Raw genomic sequence first — 21,895 nt, 5'->3', positions numbered from 1 at the left:
GAACTCGCTGGGAACTTAGAATGTAACTGGGGGACCACTGTATTATTTTTTATAATTAATACTAAGTTCCCACCACTTAGTTCCCACTTAGTGCCAAAAACTAGAATGCAAGAAATCAAAAGATGAAGGAAAATCCATTTAGGAAATTCATAGGATTGATATCCACTTCATCCCAGGCAACTCCAGGATGAATTTTGAACCCTGGACATAAATGTACTTCGACCACAAACATACTTTCCAAATTATTTTAAAATTTTTAGAAAAAAAAATGGCATTAGTGCTAGTGCAAAACATTTTTGGAAAAATTGTTCATTTATAAACAAACATTTATTTTGTGAAAAATCCATGCATTGCTAAAGCGGCTATTGCTTCATTTGAATATTGTAACATATTTGTGTAAAAGCTTAAAGCGAGACAAAATAGATATTATTTTAAGGGATTTACCTGGACCTTCGTCCCCTCCTGTGCCTTCAAGTAGACATTTTCGAAGGCCGTTTGCTGGTGTTTAAGTGGAAGCATCTTTTTCTGCTCTTTACCCCAATCTACCTTCTCCAGGAACAGTCTGCAAACAATAGACATGCAGAGAAATTTGTATTTATCTTTTAATTTTTTTTTTAAGAATGTCTGAGGTCACATGACTTGGCCCGGACATCACTAGTGACGTTGTGCTATACATGGCTTGTCATTAAATGACTGTGAATTATTTTAAAGGGACCTTTCTATGTTCATGGCTGCCTGCATGCGAATTCGGTGGTGAGGGTCTGCAAGATGCGAAGGCAAAATCGCACATGCAGGAAGCTCCTCCTCCCTCAAAGATAAGACCACCCACTTACAGCAAGGGTCGACCTACGGAAACACAAAACCAAGTCAATGTTAGTATTTCTTTGCTGCTTTATATGTGCGTATAGCACAGTGTTGAAAAATCCTCTTACATGATTGGTCAGAAGGCGCTTTGATATTATTTTAGGTGCTGTTTTTATCAAAAAACAGTCAAACAGGTTAATTCCTGTTAGAACATGCTTTGGCTGAATGCTTGATTCCGATTGGCTAGAAGATGTGCTCCATTCGGATCGATCATCATTCAGAACTAAGACTTATATACTTATATATACAATTGTGAGCAAATGTGAGGTGAGAGAGAGAGATGATGATGATGATTGATGATTGATGATTGATGATGATGATGATAGATAGATAGATAGATAGATAGATAGATAGATAGATAGATAGATAGATAGATAGATAGATAGATAGATAGATAGATAGATAGATAGATAGATAGATAGAGATGACTGTCAGTTATAACACCTTACCTCCATTAAGGCAAGTAAACAGCTTCCCAGTGCTGCTCTTACATCTGAACTGCATTTACCACTTTTACCCAAAATGCTAAAAAAAGAGAAATAATAAAAAAAAAAAATCTCAGCTTTTTTTTTGCTGTACAGTTCATATAACAACATTCTAACAACATTCATTTATATATATATATATATATATATATATATATATATATATATATATATATATATATATACAGTGAGGAAAATAAGTATTTGAACACCCTGCTATTTTGCAAGTTCTCCCACTTAGAAATCATGGAGGGGTCTGAAATTGTCATCATAGGTTCATGTCCACTGTGAGAGACATAATCTAAAAAAAAAAATCCAGAAATCACAATGTATGATTTTTTTAACTATTTATTTGTATGATACAGCTGCAAATAAGTATTTGAACACCTGAGAAAGTCAATGTTAATATTTGGTACAGTAGCCTTTGTTTGCATTTACAGAGGTCAAACGTTTCCTGTAGTTTTTCACCAGGTTAGCAGGAGGGATTTTGGCCCACTCCTCCACACAGATCTTCTCTAGATCAGTCAGGTTTCTGGCCTGTCGCTGAGAATCACGGAGTTTGAGCTCCCTCCAAAGATTCTCTATTGGGTTTAGGTCTGGAGACTGGCTAGGCCACGCCAGAACCTTGATATGCTTCTTACAGAGCCACTCCTTGGTTATTCTGGCTGTGTGCTTCATGTTGGAAGACCCAGCCTCGACCCATCTTCAATGCTCTAACTGAGGGAAGGAGGTTGTTCCCCAAAATCTCGCAATACATGGCCCCGGTCATCCTCTCCTTAATACAGTGCAGTCGCCCTGTCCCATGTGCAGAAATACGCCCCCAAAGCATGATGCTACCACCCCCATGCTTCACAGTAGGGATGGTGTTCTTGGGATGGTACTCATCATTCTTCTTCCTCCAAACACATTTAGTGGAATTATGACCAAAAAGTTCTATTTTGGTCTCATCTGACCACATGGCTTTCTCCCATGACTCCTCTGGATCATCCAAATGGTCATTGGCAAACTTAAGACGTGCCTGGACATGTGCTGGTTTAAGCAGGGGAACCTTCCGTGCCATGCATGATTTCAAACCATGACGTCTTTGTGTATTACCAACAGTAACCTTGGAAACGGTGGTCCCAGCTCTTTTCAGGTCATTGACCAGCTCCTCCCGTGTAGTTCTGGGCTGATTTCTCACCTTCCTTAGGATCATTGAGACCCCACGAGGTGAGATCTTGCATGGAGCCCCAGTCCGAGGGAGATTGATAGTCATGTTTAGCTTCTTCCATTTTCTAATGATTGCTCCAACATTGGACCTTTTTTCACCAAGCTGCTTGGCAATTTCCCTGTAGCCCTTTCCAGCCTTGTGGAGGTGTACAATGTTGTCTCTAGTGTCTTTGGACAGCTCTTTGGTCTTGGCCATGTTAGTAGTTGGATTCTTACTGATTGTATGGGGTGGACAGGTGTCTTTATGCAGCTAACGACCTCAAACAGGTGCATCTAATTTAGGATAATAAATGTAGTGGAGGTGGACATTTTAAAGGCAGACTAACAGGTCTTTGAAGGGTCAGAATTCTAGCTGATAGACAGGTGTTCAAATAATTATTTGCAGCTGTATCATACAAATAAATAGTTTAAAAATCATATATTATAGGATTTCTGGATTTTTTTTTAGATCCAAAAGTGATTTGTAGTTATGTTCATAATAGTATGTTTTAACCATAGACCGTGGCGGAAATCTCTGACTGTTAACATTAACTGTCGCTACTATGACCTTTCGAATGTCATTGCTACTGCAAAACATTTTTGTTTTTCTGACTGTTTTAATTTTTCTTTTTTTCTTTTTTTGTCAATTTCCAACCTTATATCTGACTGCACCAAGCATATGGGTTTGCCTGATTGTTGAAAATTGCTTGATAAATATATATATTTAGCTAATAATAGCCAAATTAGGTTAAGATTGGATAATATGTACAGAAAGAAAAGGAGTAGGCGGAGCAACCAAAAAAAACACACTTAGCTTTTGGAAATATTTCTGTAAAGTAATAGCGAAAAAAACAGCCTTAATGCAGAACTGCAGAAAATCTAATTAGATGGAAATTGATATTATGGGTTGGCATTATGTCATGCATTCGCCTTAACCCAGGCAATACAAGGATTCCTAGAAGTTCTCAGCACAGGCTCAAATTTTCCTCAGAAAGTTTCTTAGACCGTCCCTAGTCGATATCCTAAACTTCATACCAGATGGTTTTATCGAATGCCAAAGATGAATAGAGAAAAGAAAAAGGTAAAATAACAATAGAGTGCCGATAAACCTGCTTGTCTCCCTAATAATAATCTGATAAATATTATTATTACTACTATTATTATTATTAATATACTTTTTGTTGTCACCCACCAGAAGCCTGAGACCACTTGTAGCAGAGCTCCCCGAGCGTGATTCAAATCCTCATCCTGCTCAGGTGCACTCTGTAGGCAGCGTATGCACGGGAGCAGCGCTAAAAGTACGACACGGCACATCTCCTGATCTTGACGATACTGGGAGCATATCTCTCTGTTACAAAATGTGAAAAGAAATATACACTATTAACATTTTGGATTTCTCCAGAAATTACATGAATTGACCTAAAACACTTGGAAGCATTTTAAAACATTTTGAGTCTCAATATGAAAATGAAATCTGTTTTTATTTTTATTTTAAAAATTGGCTTTTTTTAACGCAATTTAATAGCAATGACTGATATTTTAACGTGTGCCTTTTAGATTTCACTGTGATACAAACAGTTATATTTAATATATCAGAAAACTCTCCTTACGCAAGAGGTCCGATCAGCAAGTCGAACTCTTCAGCTGTCAGAGACATCCTCTCTGATGGAAGCACCTTCAGCAGGACCAGATACTGCACAAGAACAGAAGGAGAAAGTGTTTCAGATGCACAATAGAGAGGATGGATTAAATGGGTTTGGCAGCGCTTGCTGTTTCTTGCCGAACTGCAATTTTCACTTGAATTTTTTTGCGGTATTGTTTTTTTCTACTGATAAAATTCCATTTTGGCAGATCTTAGTCTTAGAAGTGGTTTTATCCAGGGATGTGTAGCGGATCACAAAAACTGTTAAGATTGCATTTTTTTAATTCCTTGAAATTTTCTAGACCAACTGTAAAAGATTGTTTAAATATCAATAACATAAATACACTTTATGGACAAACAATTGTGGACACCTGACCATAAGATTCTTTCTGACCATCTCATTCTACATTCTCTCCCCATTTGCTGTTATAATAACCACCGTTCTCCTGGGAAGATGTTTGACTAGATTTTGGTGTGTGTTTGTGGAGATTTGTGCTAATTTAGCTACAAGGGTGTTAGTAAAGTCGGGTACTCATGCAGGTGAGGTGAGGAGGCCTGGGGTGCAGTCGGCATTCATCTCAAAAATGTTCGATCGAGTTAAAGCCAGAGCTCTATAGCAGCCTACTCAAGATCTTCCACTCCAACCCATATAAACCATATGTTCCTGAAGCTAACTTTGTGCATAGACACAGTGTCACGCTGGAACAGGTTTGGATCTTGTAGTTCAAGCAAAGGGAAGTTTTAATGCTACCGCATCCAAAGACATCCTATACAATTGTGTTCCTCCATCTCTGTGGTAAAAGTTTGGGGAAGAACCACATATGGGTGAAAAATCGAGGTGTCCATATAGTATTGATCACCATTTGTACTATAAACTGTATTCTGCGTTCATCTGACCTTTATTTTCGCTTCAACTGCCTTCGAAATGATTACAAACAAACTGAAATGTCATGATTCATATTAAAGCCTCTTCATTCTCTTTATTATATTGATCTCTTAATCACCATGTGGAGGTGCAGAGGTTTAGAACGGTCAATCAGATCCAACAGTTTTAGCAGCTTGCGCCGAAGGTCTAGAGGTTTATAGGCGAGTCCGGTACTGGTTTCGAATGACGCACACAGGGACAAAAACTCAAGGGTGTCCAGGAAAACCAGGTCCTGCTTGCTTAAGTGCTCCTGTGAAAGAGGGCTTTTGGCTCCTAAATAATCAAAAAACAAAGACACAAATACATATATGCTAAACACTTAGTAAGGAATCAATATGCATATAATAAAAGAAATTAAATTCTACTTTTTATCATTTTCATATATTCATAAGTCCACACATTTTACATTAAATAAGGAATTCAACAGGCACTCCCGATCGGAAGGTGTGTTCCTCAAAGGGGGACTTTGATTATAACTTTGATTTGATTTGATTTCATTATATCTTTATTACTTTTGAACTGTAAATATAAACTCATGAGACATGTTTTTCAACCCATTACTTTTCTGGATTGCTCCAGGACTGGGTCCATATATTTAATATATGAAATCTAAAAAATGTTCATTGCAGTAAAAAGAAATTTAAAGGCACTTCAGCATTTATAACTCATCATTTTCAATATTTATCAACTCCGAATGAAGGACAGCAAAATCTTCTTTCCAAAGATACCTAAACTGTGTATGTAGCGCAAGTGTCCTTTTCAGCTCTGAGTCCTAAAAGTAACTGTGTTACCTGACAGGTTCAATCCCAGCACCACCATGATGCCACTGTTAGGAGATTACATGTTCATCCTTTTTTAAGCTAATTATTACTTAGTTCCCGTGGTGTGTTCACCATGCAAGGGTCTGTGTTAAAAAACCAGTGCATTAATACTAACCTGTTTTATTTCTATTTTCTTTACTACTATAAGTGTTACTCATAAAATTTTTTAAAAATATCCAGCACTTTCTGACCAATCAGAGTAAAGAACTCAACAGGACTGTTGTATAATTCTGTTCAACAGATTTGTTTTGTTTAGTATTACCTAAGCCATGCTGGGAATCAGTCAGGTCGGGACTAAGCGCCTGGGTTGCGTTGTTGCTGGGTTGTGCGCCGTCACCATCATCAAACAGGTCAACTTCCTCCTGTGGGTTTTGCTCCATCTGAGTTCTGCTCATGTCTATGTCGTCAGGATCGTTATCAACCCCTGTACTGTCTCTTTTAGCCGAGTTACCTAGCTGTGGAGAGGGACGTGTTATTTAGAAATAAACACCTGCGATATGTTAATCCGCAAAATATTGAATGCATTGCAGGTTAGAAAATCCCATTACACTACAATCCTAAGCTGCTCGTGTACAGATACTCAAAGATGCACCAAAAAACTCAAGATGTGCCAAAACAAATCGTAATTGTAAAAGATTCAGGGGTTCACATCATATTTAACCATGCCATTTTTTTTTTTTTAACTCAAAATTCCTCTTCAATATTTCGGATAGTTTTTTAGTTTATTTGATTGCATTCTATTTTTACATTGAGAATTGAATAGAATTTTTCTTAGATCCACTTACCATTAACTTGCAGATTTCAGACAGCTCACTCAGCAGTCGAGCAGGAAGAGCCTTCATGACTAATCGGCGAGAGATTGTAGAAACGCTGTCCTGCCAGACAAAAAACCCCAAAACAATATATTAAAGCCATTTGTATTTAAATGCAAAAAAACATTTTTTTTCCAGCATAAATACACTACATGGAAAAAGGTATTTTGACACCTGACTTTTCTAGTCGTATTTGGTTCTTCCGCAAACTGTTTCCACAAACTTGAAAGCACACAATTGTTAAGAGTTTCTTTGGATGCAATAACATAAAATTTTCTTCTACTTGAACCAGGAGACCCAAACCTGTTCCAGCATGACATTTCCCCTGTGCAAACGTAAGCTACATGAAGATATGGTTTACATGGGTCTGGAGTGGAAAGATCTTGAGTGGCCTGCTATAGAGCTCAACCGTATTAAACACCTCTCAGGTGAATTATGCAGATGTTGAGTTCCACAACTTCAACTGACTGTAGAAAGGACATTACTCATAATCGTACACTCCAGTGCTCATGATATTTCTCATGCTCCAGTGTTTGTATTGTTTTTTATGATTTATAATCACACTCTGGGCATAACCCAAATGAGGATGGGTTTCCCTTTGTGTCTGGTTTCTTCCTAATACCAGCTAAGAGAGTTTCCTCAGCACAGTCACCCCAGGCTTGTTTATTGGGGATAAATACACATAGTTCACTTATTTAAATATTTGTTATAGTAATCTTACATTGTAAAAAGCGCTACTGTACATAAGTGGATTGGATTTGAATGAAATTGAATCGGACTAAACTAAATTGAACTGAATTGAATTAAAATGCTATTGTGGCTGAAAGAGCACAAATCCTCACATCCGTTCTCCAAAACCCGGAGATTATTATAAATACAAATGAGGACTAAATGTGAAATATGATGTTCAAAAAACCATATACATATCTTATGGGCTGGTGTCCACAAACCTTTGACCCTTATAGTGTATTTGCCAGTCTAAGATGATGAACTTACTTTATTGTTTGTGCTGATGCTTTCGGAGTACAACAGCATCACGGATTTAAGCATGGACAGACTTTCATCTTCATTTAACTTGGCCTTTGTAGAAGAAATGTATTCGCTCAAGTCCTGAGCAATTGTCTGCACATAACAGAAAAGTGTTTGAGTGAGAAATTTTGGAATACGATCTTGTGACGTGCGTGTGTGTGTGTGTGTGTGTGTGTGTGTGTGTGTACAGAAAAAAAAGAATCACCTTTGCTTTCTGAAAGAGAGGAGTGTGACCTGCGGATTCCTCAGTGAGGAGTCCAATGCAAACGAATGCACCGAGGGTTCCAGTAAGTAGCCTCAAACACCTCACCATATATTCAGGAGAGGTATTAGAAGTCTAAAAAAAAAGAAAGAAAAACTGTTTCAGAATCAAAAAAAAAGAATTACAAGGTATACAGGTCATTTTATTGCAAAGGTTAGTGCAAGGAAACAGGAAACTTTGGAACTAGGAGTTGGTGACCAATTGTTTGGACCCTCGTTTAGAACCCCTTGCTATTAATTATAATGGAGCAGTCGAGTGGTGCGCAATGAGTGTTCGCCGTAAAAGCCTTTTAGAATTAGGTCGGTGTTCGGACGGCCCACACAACAGAGAATATTGAGTCTGTTCGGGCTCTGTTTAACAGTGTTTTTTCTTAGAAATTCTGAAGTTCTTCTGACGATAGGTGAAGCCGGAAATTCCAGACCCCACATCCCATCACCATCTGTAGCAGCCCACATCCGATCACACTGATGCTCACCTACAAAGCCAAAAATGGACCAGCACCCCTCTACCTCACTCTTTTTGCAGCACGCTTGGTGGTGAGGAATTCTTCCACTTTTTACTTTCTATATATTCACTGTCTATTTATATTTCTCACAGAATTGTATACTGATTGTATTTTTAGTCTCAGTCCTAATAAACCAGATTTAGAATGTATGTATTTATACAGACTTCAATGCACTTATGTTAGTCAATCGGGATAAGAGCTTCTGCTAAATCAGAATCCTTTATTGATTCCATAAGAAAATAGTTGTGGCACAAATGCCAATGTAAATTCCATCCCAAATATGGCAACCGCAACAGAAATCGAACACCGGACATGATGGAATGAATAAACGATGAAAATCGTGAAACAAATTGAGATCATGTGACTTACATCAGGAGAGTAAACGTTGAGGAGATGCTCAGCGACCGCGTGAAGACTCTGTTCCACTCGAGCCCTTAAAGAGTCGATGACTGTGAACTGAGGTGTTTCCCGACACGTCCGACTGTGGCCTTCTTTGATTGCAGACTGTAAGGCGACATCATCAAAACTGACCTGTATGTATAGTGTCTCGATTTCATTCAGCAGGGTTCGGCCTTCGGTGGGCCGAACTGGAGGAGATACGCTGAATAGGGAAAGAATAGTAAATATAGAGTTTTTCTATTATTATAAAGAAAATTCAAAGAAATATGCAGTAGCATCTGAATCTGTAGCCTGAAGTGGTGAAGTGTTCTATGAATACAAACCATAATAATTATGTGTAAAACATTTTATAGTTTTATATTTACATTAAAATTTTAAAAAGTTACAATTTTGTCTTGAAAGGAGAAAAAAAAAGCTATACTACTATATTATAAAAATACGATACTACTGCTACTATTACTAATAAAAAGAACTAAAAGAAAAAGCATTTGTCACAGTAAACATAGAAAAAAATAAAATAAAATCACATAATACGATCATTATTATCAGCTGAAATGTACAGACTCACCATTCGAGCTGAAGAGAACTCATCAGAAACGCCATTCCTGCCATGGTATCTTTCAGCGTCAAAGCAACCAGGATTCTCGGGATAAGATTTAGAGGAAAATTCCTGCAAACAGCACCAAAAATATAGAAATTACTATAGAAATAATATAGCTTTGTACAAGAATGACCGTTTTCTTTTGTATTCACTGCACACAGGTAAAAGTCTACATTATACCACACTGTTGCCAAATTCTACATTTTGATTGGTCAGAAAGCATCGATTAGTTTTCTAAAGCCACCTAAAGCATATAGACATGTGCATATATTAATGACGGTAAAAATTCACTGATTCACAATTAACAATGTGATGCATCGATTGAAAAAGGGTCGTTTTTAACGGATTTGCATCGGTACAATCCGACTTATTTATTTTTATAGAATAATTCATAGATGCGGCAATAATTTGTGCCCAGAATTTTATCTGTAGATCGATTTCTCCTCGCTAAACTCTTTTTCAAAAGCGTTCTCTCAGCACCACTGCTGCTACAGTACGGGAACGTGACGTATCACAACACCGTGGCGTGTCCTGAGAGTCACATAGACTGTGGATTAACCTGGCAGAGGTAGAGCTGCATCTATCTAGAGACAGATCAGGAAAAGAACGTCTGGATATATTTAGGGCTGCTGCTATCGATCATTTTAGCAATCGAGTATTCTAACGATTATTCTATCGATCAATTAAGTGATCGGATAAGAAGTACCGGACTATAAGCCGCTACTTTTTTCCTCACTCTTTGAACCCCGCAGTTTAAACAACGAAGCGGCTAATTTATGGGTTTTTCCCGGTTTCACAAACTTCAAGCCAAAAAACTGAGCCCCATAACATTAGACCAATGAAATTGCCGAACGGGTTAAAGCGAAACAATGAAACTCTTTATATTAAATCAGATGCGCTCCCACTGATTTGGGCCGCACCACATCATAAATATGGATGCGGTTCCTCTGACGTTTGACCTGCCGCTCACTCGGAATGTCAACAGGAAAAGCGAATTTTGGGTGAATATTTGGGTGTGTTTAATAGTCCGGAAATTAAGGTACTTTTTCTTTCTTAAAAAGCAATTCTAAATACTAAAACAAGACAGAACGCTTAAAATAAATGTCATTTGATTTTCTTCTATATGTTAAATGAAACTCATTCTTTTTATTGGTTAAATCTTGCACAGTATCGCAACGTGGTTTTCTTGTATCAGGAAAAACTGCTTAAAATTAGTATTTATCGACAGCTTTAAAAAGGCGCTAAAATATCTGCTCTACACGGCCACTGCGGGGGGATTTTTTAAACGCACTGTAAATAAATAAAATGATTAAAAATTACATTTAAAACGGTAACCAAACTGTACGTTGTTTTCTTTATGTTTTTGGTTTAAAATGACTCCAAACTTTGGAAAATTTCTGGTGTTTTCTATTGGCCAAAATCTTCTCCTCGCCCCTTCGCCGTATTCTCCCAGTACCTCCATTTTTCATTCTGCACAGTTTTCTGTGTTACTTGTCAGTAATAACGGTCCATGGGACACACAGTGCTCCATGTTCAGGTTAGTGGACTTAACGAAGGATTAATTGTCATCATCCAATTATTCGAGTTACTCAAGGAATTGTTACACCCCTAGAAATATTTAATCTTTTTTCTTTTTTGCACTATAAAGGCCTGTTTGTGATGTGGCCATGTATTAGAAGTCAGTAAAATATTTGTCTGAACCAAAGAAACCGTAGCGAACTATCTGTACCATATCGAACTGAATACCATCATATTTTTACCATTGCATCCGTAGCTGCATTATATATATCTGTAATGTATTGTATTGTTGACTATGCATCGAGATGCAAATTGCATCGGGCCTCCGTTACGGAGATGCACAACATGTATACACACAGGTGGTTAAAGCACAGAGAAATTCAATTCAAGATATAAGGACCTGCAAATGATAGGGTGAAGCCTGATGCTTTCCTCCATCTCATCACTCTGCTCATTCATAAGCAGCCAATCAATGATCGCTTCCTTCAGCGAGGGCGGAGAACCTGCATCCAGCAACGCGGATGACGGACACTCGCTGCTGTATACGCTCTTCGGAACCGAACAGTGAGACAAGGCCTCGGTGAGACTGAGAGCTGAAACACTGCGAAAAATTTAAAAAAACAAAAGTGTACTGATAAGATTCTAATGTTTGATTCTTGATGTTTGAACACAAAATGCAGCACTAATCATGCCAATCATTCATAACATCCAGGTCAACTGTACTCCGCTAAAAGGAGTGGACTGTTGCTGTAATATACACACATGTATATGTTGTGCTTTTTTGTTCACCACTGTTGTAAATAGTGGTTAAATGAGTTACCATTGATTTCCTAATAAAGTGGCCAGTCAGCATAGCCTATATCAAACACCACAAATAATTGTGCGTGTGCGTGTGTGTGTGTGTGCGCGTGCGTGTATGAATTGAATTAAGACAGCAAAATATCACTTGTTCATTTCACTATCCATCTTCCGTCTAATACTTTCTCTTGGTCTTTATAAAAATATTGATAAAGATAACGGAAGGCTTTCAGCAGGGACGATTTCCAAACCAACTCACACAGATGGTTTACACACGGCACCAGAGAAGAGCTTCCAGAACTCTCTGTCGACGGGCACGAGGTGGCACTGCACCAGGGTTTGTAATAGCTCTAGGCTCAGATCCTGGGTGTGGGCTGAACTGACGCCTCGCACCGCCAGCGCCCACACTCTGGCCCAAATCCGACCTAGCTCTGCAGGCAGAGCCTGGCTCTTTCCTGAGATTTTGGCCTGGCACAAAGCCACCTGCTTCAGGCAGCGCAGCACGTACAGGCCCCTCTCTCCTCTTCGCTGCTGCTCGCCCAGCAGCTGGCACAGCAGAGACAGCAGAGGGGACAATTCATGGGTAGGAAGCATGGAGGGGTATTTTGAGGCCAGGGCAGCTGTCACCTGTAGCCTGGAGATGCAGAATTGAAGAAAAAAAAGTCTCATTATTCGGGTGCAACCATTAGGGTTGCAAAGGGTCATTAAATTTCCGTAAACTTTGCATGGGAACTTCATCTTGGGAATTTTTGGAAATATTCCAAATGAGAAACGAACCAGGAATATATGGTAATTTATAAGAATGAAATCAAAATTTGGGGAAACTGATATCTGTATAATATACAAACGAATATTTAGTTTGGTAATAATGAATACGTGTAAAATTATACAGATTTAATAAATGACTTTGGTTTAATTGTTAGTATCATTTTGGTGCACAATAGCTAACATAAAGCACAAGGAAGTTTTAAACTTAGATTTTCACTTAGATCGGGCTTTTAAATTATGAATATTATTTCGCAAATGTGATCGCTATATTCCTTCATAAATAATTACCAAGGTATCATGTCGAAGTCACTGTGATGGGGCTGTAGGTGATCCCTTAGGATTTCCCAGCCGAGATCCATACGCCGTCGCTTGCTGCTCTGTGTCCCGTCCCTCACAACACGTAAATCATGGCAACTGAACAACTAAACAAAGACACACATATGTAAAAAACATTTACTTGGGCTGTAAAAAAGCCGACAACTCGGATCTGTTCTTCCACGGATAAACCAACAAGACGCTATTAATTTGAAATAATAAATCACCATTCATCACCTGATGGCAGATGTCTGCTGTCAGTTCAATGAGGTTTTCTTTGACAGCGATATGACGAGAACCTGTGGCATACTTTCCTCGACTGCCAATCTGGCTGATCTCTGCAACGAGAGCCTCGTACAGGTTGTAGAGGAGACTCTGCCATTTCGCCCAGTCCTCTGCGTGGGCACCTGGACCGACACGCACATACAGGTGAGAACACTGCTAACAAGAAAAGACCATTTTTATGTACACTGAAATGCAGAAATGTTTGAATTGTTAGTGTATAATGTTTTGTTCGATTGCAACAGTATTTAGAAGGCATCTGTGTGTCAGACAGTGGTGGATGAGGTACACAAATGATGTACTTGTGTTAAATATGTACTGAAACAATATGTCCTGGAACATGTCCTCTTCTTTTCCAAGCGTGTCAAGCACCTTCTGCTATTCACGCTGGATCTCAAAAAAAGCGACATTTGAGCTCTGGAAAAGGACCAAGTCTGCAGGAGTCAAATCTAGCGAGTAGGGTGGGTGCGTAAATGAGATCATGTTGTTTCTGCCAGAAAAACCTCACGTGTGAGGAGAGCTCCGTGACAGAGTGCACACGTGGTCAGTATAGCATACGCGGTAACGCACGTGGTCAGAATACCACCAGCTGCACAGGATAATGTCTTTGACACACTGTGTTATGCAGGCTAGTGCTCCTTGTGACTGTGCGTGCAGGCTTGTGCTGTGTGATCCATTGGTCTGTTGTAACACTAGTCTCGAATACCACCTTTTATTGCACAAAACAATAATAAAACATTAAATGGCAACATTTTTCTAAGAAGGCTGAGGAAAGCTCATCTCCCTCCTCCCATCCTGACCATGTTCTACAGAGGGACCATTGAGAGCATCCTGAGCAGCTGCATCACTGCCTGGTATGGAAACTGCACTTACAGAGGATAGTGAGGATGTATTTAGCTCTATGTTGTGTTGTATGTTTTGAGCGAAATCCTCACCTGTCTCCACTGTCTTGGCTCCTTTGGGATGATGAACGCTGAGCTGCAAGTTGAAGAACTCCACCATTTCCTCTTTCAGACTGGAGCTGGGCCTCATCTGGCTCCACACGTGCAGGATGGAAGGAAGCAGTTCTTCTCCCAGGCTGCACACACGTCTCCTGCGGTTCATCGCCACAGAGCGCAGGAACACGTTCAGGGCGGAGATCAGGTGCTCCAGCACCTGCAGCTGTCTCTCTGTTCTGTGAAAAAAAGACCATGACCAATGAATGTTAGAGTGGAATATTCTGGGACTTAAACTGTAGTATGTGCCTTCAACCTAAATATAATCACTTATTATTACTGTACTGAATGAATGGTTTAGTCACAGAAAAGCCTGAAGTATACATGAAGTACTATATGAAGAAGCACCAAGTGTCACTTTCCTCCAGTAGGTCTTATGCCTGTTGACTATTATTGTTCATTTGATCTCTGTCAGTTAGTGAAACTAACATTTGCTATGAAATATATAGAGATTTTAGCTTGTTGCTTTACATCTTCTGGCATACCAACAATTTTGCCTTCAATTTTACATTAAAAAAAATAGTTCATATACCAATTTCCTTTTACATGGAAAACATATTATATATATTATATACATATTCCCTTATGTACTTTTAAAGTACTTTTTTTCTCTGACAATATTCAGTTTCTATATTGTTTATATTTACAAAATTATGTTATTTAGCACCATAGAAAAATGCTTTCAGAGTGAATGAATTAAAAAAAAGAATAAAAAAAACATGAAAATAAACAAACTTTATGAAGCATAAAATGGTCTGCATGCAAGAAGGCTCAAGATCCTGTTCAAATATCTCCAACACTTTGTTACAGGAATTAGTTATTCTCTCCAGAGAGAACAGCCTTTCCATATTTTAACTGCGAGGTGGCAAAACATTTTAAATTATCACAGCTTTGCGGGATCAAATTATCCAGTAGGGTCCAAAAGCCTGAGACCACCATAACCCCTTTGCCTATTTTTCCCCAACAGCAGATCATCCGTATCCCTGTCCTCTACATCTGCCCCTTTCAACCCAACTCCCCGCATGTCTTCCCTCACCACATCCATAAACCTCCTCCTTGGCCTTCCTCTTTTCCTCCTTCCTGGTGGCTCCATCCTCAGCATTCTTCTACTGATATACTCCATGTCCCTCCTCTGCACATGTCCAAACCATCTCAATCCCACCTCCCTGGCCTTGTCTCCAAAACGTCCTACATTTAGAATTCCCTCTGATAAACTGGTTTCTAATCCTGTCCATCGTCGTCACTCCCAATGAAAATCTCAACATCTTCAGCTCTGCTACCTCCAGCTCCACCTCCTGTCTTTTACTCAACACCACTGTTTCTAAATCATACAACATCGCAGGTCTCACCAAAGACCTAATAATAACAACATTTAGAATCAAGCATAAACAGCATTAACTTCTTCAGCAATTTGAAGCTTGTCTGTTAGCTCGGACCACACGGGCCAGTTTTCGCTTCCAACGTGCATCAGTGAGCCTATACGGCATATACGGTTTCTTTCGTACCTGGCATTGTTTAGCGCTCTTGCAAAAAAGCTGAAGAGGGTGTGCGACAAGCCGTCAGTTTGCAGGCAGCAACCTTGAATTACGGTGTGAATGATTCTGCTCACTAGAACCCGGTTTATGGATTTGGATGCAGTGAAAAGCCCACAGTACACATCCAGCAGACCTAGACAACAAAATGACAAGACACACAAAGACACACTGTATTAAAATGCTGTAAGAGAAACGGCCAAATTCCAACAGTAACATAACGTTTTCCATTAAAACGGTGCTATACTGCAGAAAACAATGTATTATGGGAAATTTTCATATGCAGTTTGCTGTTACCCATAGAATACTGCAATATATTGTAAATAACGTTACATTCTGGAAGTGATGTTGGACTCAACAACAAAGCCCATGCAAATTTCTCAAAGTGGCATGCGGAACAGACTTGCAATCAACTCTGGACATTCTTGAAAAGTGTTCAAATAAGTTGACTGAAGTGTTCAAATAAGTTGGTTTGTGTGTTTTCCCTCTAAATTTTATCGCCTTGATTTGTTGCCATCTTATGAAGCTAACATCCCACTACAATTATATTGTTTGAATTCCTAGTCATCTGGCACAGATGTTGATTGCGCAACCCGAAGTGAGGCAGAGCTCTCGGATTCAGCGTCATTGCGCCTTGCAGAAAAATATTCCCGGGAACTCTGCAAATTGCAAATTTTGACAATAAATCTGATCAGAATATAGATAAATGGCATTTATAGCATAGATCAGAGAGCAAAAGCTTTGTTTAAAAAAATATTTAAAATTTCCCATTTCATTAAATTTTTTTATTTTTGGAATGTCCCTTGACTGCTTGTCTCTGCTAACAGGTGTCTTAGAAATGCCTTACTTTATACTTTAATATAACATTTTTATCATATGGCCCACTCCTAATCACAGCAGGCTGGATGAACTGAGAAAAACCATGTCTTATTTGGATAGCAATTTAGATGATGCTGGAAAAGATTTCATCACGTGATCTGCTTCTGCCTAACGTGAATGCACGCTTACTGTAGCCTCTATTCACCCTGTGGGAGGTAGAAAGTGTTACACTTACAGTGCCACTGCTGCTGAGTAATCTCACACCAGTACTTGCGGACAGAGAAGATGTTTTTGAGCAGCATGCTGCTGTAGTCCTCTCCGTACGCAGCACAACTAAAGGAGTTCTGCAGAACCTCCACCACGTGAGCCAGCAAATCTGCACACTTTAACTTGGGACCCCCTAGAGGACGGCAAAATGGAGATGTTGAACACAAAAATGACTGCATATAGACACAATACATGTGAATCCATTTATTAATGCGAAGCTTTATTCGGTACGATTTATAATTTTACCTCGAACAGGTTCAACTTTCAAACAGGTCCTGCCCATGTTCAATAAACTCCTCTTAAGTGAACATTTAGCAATGGCTGAATTATAAAATACATGACAGAAGTGTGAAGACATAACAGTTCAAACACCAGAGGAACTGAGCTGACACGTGACCTTTTAATCACCATTTAAGTCTGATTAGCTGTGACTCCTAGCCTGCTAATCCATTTGAACAGCTTAATGTTGAAAGCGGAGATGATGATTTAACGCATATCTCATAATGCTAGCTCTCACTTGCTAGTTTATGTTCATTCACAAAGATAACTGTTAGCTTTCATTTGCTAGGTTAGCTTGTTTTACTCTCTGCTGGTCAGGTCATCTTGTACTTTTGCAGAAGGTCAACATGAGCTCACTAGGTTAGCATTCACTCTCAAGGTGCCCCCCCTCCTCACTAGGTTAGCTCTTGCCAGCTACTTTGATTTTACTTGCTAGGCTAATTGCTTTGAGATTCTATTTTTAAAGACTGGTTAGCTCTCACTTGCTATTTTGCTTTGTCTGGAAGTTCTTGTTTGTGAATTAGTTATTAGTATTCTAATCAGGTATTAGAACATAGTTACTTATTAACATTCATTTGTTTGCATTTCCCTGTCAGCTGCTAAAAAGGCTAAAGAATGCTTTGAGATTCTACTGTCAGAGATGGTTTAGCTCTCACTAAACCACTGATTTGGCTAGTTTGCTATGTCTGAAAGCTTTCCTTTGTGAATTGGCTCTTATTAACTTTGCTTTGTTTGCATTTAACTGTCATGTTGCATTTCTGTTCAGTTGCCAAATGAAGGCGAAAGTAAAGCCCACCCACAATAAAACACTACTAAATATTGCCATTCAAATATTTCATGTTTTCACGCCACAGTAACACAAAATATGCCCTTTTGTAAACCTTTTGTAAACAGTGAGCAAGCACGGCCCAAGGCTTACGTTTGTTGGCACATCGGACAAAAGATTTCATCAGGCTGCTGATCTCCTGCATCTTCTTTTGCCGGTTGGTCTGAGTGGCGGCCGAGACTTTCGCTTTGCTCGACTGCATTAGCTCAGTCTCTTTCTGCAGGTACTTCTTCAGGAACCTGGGGTGAGATTAGTTACAATGCACATCAGTGATCATGATTTAAGCATTGTGCACACCCAGATGACATTCGATAACTTGGGCGATCGGCATCACACACCTAAACACGGCATCCCATGTGAGCTGGGTGCTGCCTCTCGAGGCTCTGCTGGTGGACACGCTGTCAAGCTCTCGCACAGTTTCAGGATCCCGGAGAAGCCTCCTGAGACGATCAGCTTCCTTCTGCGTGGGAGAAAAATGTCATTTATAAATATGCAGAAAAAATAGCAAGCTTTTCCTACTGCCTCGTGTGGTTAAAGGTTAAAGGCCTTGCTCAATTACACAGCAGTGGCAGCTTGGTGGTGATGGGATGGAAGTGGACCATCGCACCTCAATGCTGTGCAGTAGAAAGCACACCGTTTTCTAAAATGTTGTATTGAATGTTAAATCGAATGCTGTAGCTTTACAGTTTCCCTTCACTACATCTGAAAGGCCCGAACATGTTCCACCATGACAAGACCCCTGGGCACAAGGCAAGCTTAATGAAAACATGGTTTGCAACAGATTTGATTGGAAAAATGTATGTCCTTCACAGAGCCCTAAGTTCAACCCCCAAAGAAAACCTTTGTGATGAAATGAAACGTCTCCTACACCCAAGACGTTCTCCCCTGAGCTCATTAATGCACTAGTGGCTAAATGATTGCACGTCCATTCTCCAAAATCTATCGGAAAGCCTTTCCAGAAGAGTAGCGCTCTTTACTACAACAGCTTTTAACATCTTTACTAAAACTGTAATATGATGTTCAACTAGCACATTTAGTCAGATGTTTATATGCGTTGGTGAAATATAGAGAAAATAGGACGAACGAGATGCACAAGGAAGTACTGAGGGAGATAAAAAATAATAGAATTGATTAAGGCATAATAAAACATTTTGCAAAATTCGGCTTCTGATTTCATTGCATAAGAGAAGAGAAAGAGTCATTATTTAATAAGAATTGCTGGTTTTGTGAATCTTTCTTTAATTCATTTGTAAATTCTCAGAGAAAGACATGATCCAAAATATTCATTATATTGGCCTGTTTTCATTGTGCATGTTGACTAGTTGCATAGGAAACAGGAAGCCAGGAAATGTTATAAAAAGAACTTGTTCACTTCATTTCCTGCATTCGTTCACTCATTTGTACTCATAATGCACTGATTTCAAATGTAAAATTAATATACACTCCCCAGAGAACTATTTTACATATTGCAATGCAAAATGAAAGAAAAAGAGAGAAGTTTCTCCTCAGCAAAAGTTGTCAAAAAGAAAATGAGCAAAACTGAAAACATTTTATGGCGTTTACCTCAGAAGTTAGTTTGAGGACACTGACAGTAAACCCTGTGAAAATGTTCTGTACATAATGTACGTTGATATACTTATTTACTATTGATCTTGATTAGATTTTTTATTTATAAATTGAATGTAGTTTTTAGTTGTTTCTTATATTTTATACTATAGATTTTTATATAATAAACATAATGGCGAATAGACATGACAGCCAGTTCTCTGTTCTCCTAATTGTGATCATACAATAAATGAGTGACGAATAAACAGTAAAATAATAAATAAACCACTGTTTTACAAAACACCACAGTGGTGTAACCTTTGTTATGAATTGTTCGTCAATGCCTCTCCTCTCTGACACAGGATATGAGTCAGTGTCTGAATTCTCTCACTCATTTTCATTCCCTTCTTCCCAAATAGAGAACTCAACTGTCATGCACTACTTTCAGCAGAGGGCAGAGCTTTCTCTTAAAAGCCCCACAGTTATAAAACCGCCTTCCAAATAGTGTTTGAGACAAAGTCTGGATTTAAAATTATTTGATTAGTCAAGAGGTTTTTATTAGGCAATGGAGTAGATCTGGAAGGAAACATGGTTATATAGTCTTTAAGTGAACTAGGATGATTGTATGCTGTCGTCCACCTACTTTCAGGTGTTTACTCAAGATTGTTGACAGTGGTGTGGTGGGCTGTTTTATATACCAGAGATCCCTCATGACTTTCTGGCTCTCCCTTTTAGTTATGCTGCTATAGTTAGTCTTGCCAGAGTCCTTACTTGCGCTCTTATCACACTGCACATTATGCTTATATAATGTAATAATAAAGACAGCTGATAATGTTTTTGTTCTCTCTCCTTGTTCCCCCACCTCTTTAAGTTAAGCATGCTCCTAAGATACCAAAGATCCTGTTACTTTTTTTGTTCTGTACCTGCTCGATTTATCCTGACACCCAACAGCAGGGGTGTCAAACTCAAATTCACAGTGGGCCAAAATTAAAAACTGGGACGAAGTCGCGGGCCAAACTCAATATTTATTGAAAAATTGACTGCAATTGTGCATGTTTTCCATCTCTCCAGATGTGTAATGTTTAACCTTTTCATCTGGAAACAAACTTTAGTTTTGCAAAAACATTAAATCTGGAACAACCAACGTTTAATATTTTAAACACATGAGAAATTAAATTTGAAATAAAACACATCAGTGGTATTCGTTTCTTATTATGTCTCTCTCTCTCTCTCTCTCTCTCTCTCTCTACAGCCTTTCGAATTCCTTTTTAATGTAAACCTTTTTTCACAGGGCAACAACAAAACAACCAAAAATAATAATTTCCTTCAATTAAAAAAAGCAATCATTCAACTATTAACAGTTCATGCCTTGGAGTAGAAAAAGTGCATAAAGACAACATTCATTTAAGCTCATTTTCTAAACTCTGATTTACTCTGATTGGTTGAAGTCAGATTCCTGCATCTCTTCTTATATGCACGTGCATCATGTCTGGGTTTAGGCTCTGAGCTGAGCATCATGTCTGGGTTTAGGCTCTGAGCTGAGCATCATGTCTGGGTTTAGGCTCTGAGCTGAGCATCATGTCTGGGTTTAGGCTCTGAGCTGAGCATCATGTCTGGGTTTAGGCTCTGAGCTGGGCATCATGTCTGGGGTTAGACTCTGAGCTGAGCATCATGTCTGGGTTTAGGCTCTGAGCTGAGCATCATGTCTGGGGTTAGACTCTGAGCTGAGCATCATGTCTGGGGTTAGACTCTGAGCTGAGCATCATGTCTGGGGTTAGACTCTGAGCTGAGCATCATGTCTGGGGTTAGACTCTGAGCTGAGCATCATGTCTGGGGTTAGACTCTGAGCTGAGCATCATGTCTGGGGTTAGACTCTGAGCTGAGCATCATGTCTGGGTTTAGGCTCTGAGCTGAGCATCATGTCTGGGATTAGACTCTGAGCTGAGCATCATGTCTGGGTTTAGGTTTTGAGCTGAGCATCATGTCTGGGTTTAGGCTCTGAGCTGAGGAAATCCTCAGGATTGAGTGAAGATGTTCATCAGTGAGACTCCTGAGTGGTGTTTTGTTCATCTTCATTAAAGAGAACAGTTGCTCACACAGATATGTGCTGCCGAACACAGAGAGGATTTGAGCAGCTTGGACATGGAGTTGGAGCAGTGTGTCGGGGAGGAAACATGGAAACTGTGCAGCACACACAGAGTCGTACTTTGACATGAGCGTGTCTCTACACTGGAGTTCAATCAGCTTCGTTTAGAGGTTGGTTGGTGCACTTTCCACGTCAACCACAAACGGATTACTGAGCAGTTCAAATCTGCATTTCTGTACGCAGAGTTTTTCAGCTGTCTCAACTGACCCGCCTGCGCACTAACAAAGCATTCTGGGATTTGTAGTATTAGCGGTGTATGCACTATACCCTGG

At 39.2% G+C, this 21,895-nt stretch overlaps 1 protein-coding gene across 4 annotated transcripts in view; it reads right to left on the bottom strand.

Annotated features, from left to right (window-relative positions):
* The window catches only part of atm (ATM serine/threonine kinase), a 64,595-nt gene that overhangs the window by 40,460 nt on the left and 2,240 nt on the right, over positions 1-21,895 (bottom strand). For all 4 annotated transcript variants that reach the window (XM_046876498.1, XM_046876494.1, XM_046876497.1 and 1 more), the window contains exons 3-23: positions 18,271-18,392; positions 18,026-18,171; positions 16,796-16,960; positions 15,715-15,877; positions 14,150-14,388; positions 13,170-13,339; positions 12,906-13,039; positions 12,109-12,483; positions 11,452-11,652; positions 9,501-9,602; positions 8,903-9,134; positions 7,972-8,103; positions 7,734-7,859; positions 6,711-6,800; positions 6,188-6,380; positions 5,184-5,377; positions 4,148-4,230; positions 3,730-3,885; positions 1,314-1,389; positions 716-846; positions 445-562 (exon numbers count right to left, since the gene is read on the bottom strand). In XM_046876498.1, coding sequence (XP_046732454.1) covers positions 445-562; positions 716-846; positions 1,314-1,389; positions 3,730-3,885; positions 4,148-4,230; positions 5,184-5,377; positions 6,188-6,380; positions 6,711-6,800; positions 7,734-7,859; positions 7,972-8,103; positions 8,903-9,134; positions 9,501-9,602; positions 11,452-11,652; positions 12,109-12,483; positions 12,906-13,039; positions 13,170-13,339; positions 14,150-14,388; positions 15,715-15,877; positions 16,796-16,960; positions 18,026-18,171; positions 18,271-18,392 — 3,348 coding nt within the window. The remainder of the gene's footprint in view (positions 1-444; positions 563-715; positions 847-1,313; positions 1,390-3,729; positions 3,886-4,147; positions 4,231-5,183; positions 5,378-6,187; positions 6,381-6,710; positions 6,801-7,733; positions 7,860-7,971; positions 8,104-8,902; positions 9,135-9,500; positions 9,603-11,451; positions 11,653-12,108; positions 12,484-12,905; positions 13,040-13,169; positions 13,340-14,149; positions 14,389-15,714; positions 15,878-16,795; positions 16,961-18,025; positions 18,172-18,270; positions 18,393-21,895) is intronic.

Source organism: Silurus meridionalis, chromosome 20 (assembly GCF_014805685.1).
Source record: "Silurus meridionalis isolate SWU-2019-XX chromosome 20, ASM1480568v1, whole genome shotgun sequence".
Lineage (NCBI taxonomy): Eukaryota > Metazoa > Chordata > Actinopteri > Siluriformes > Siluridae > Silurus > Silurus meridionalis.
The sequence above is the reverse complement of the archived record's forward strand: the minus strand, read 5'-3'. Positions and strand labels throughout refer to the sequence as shown.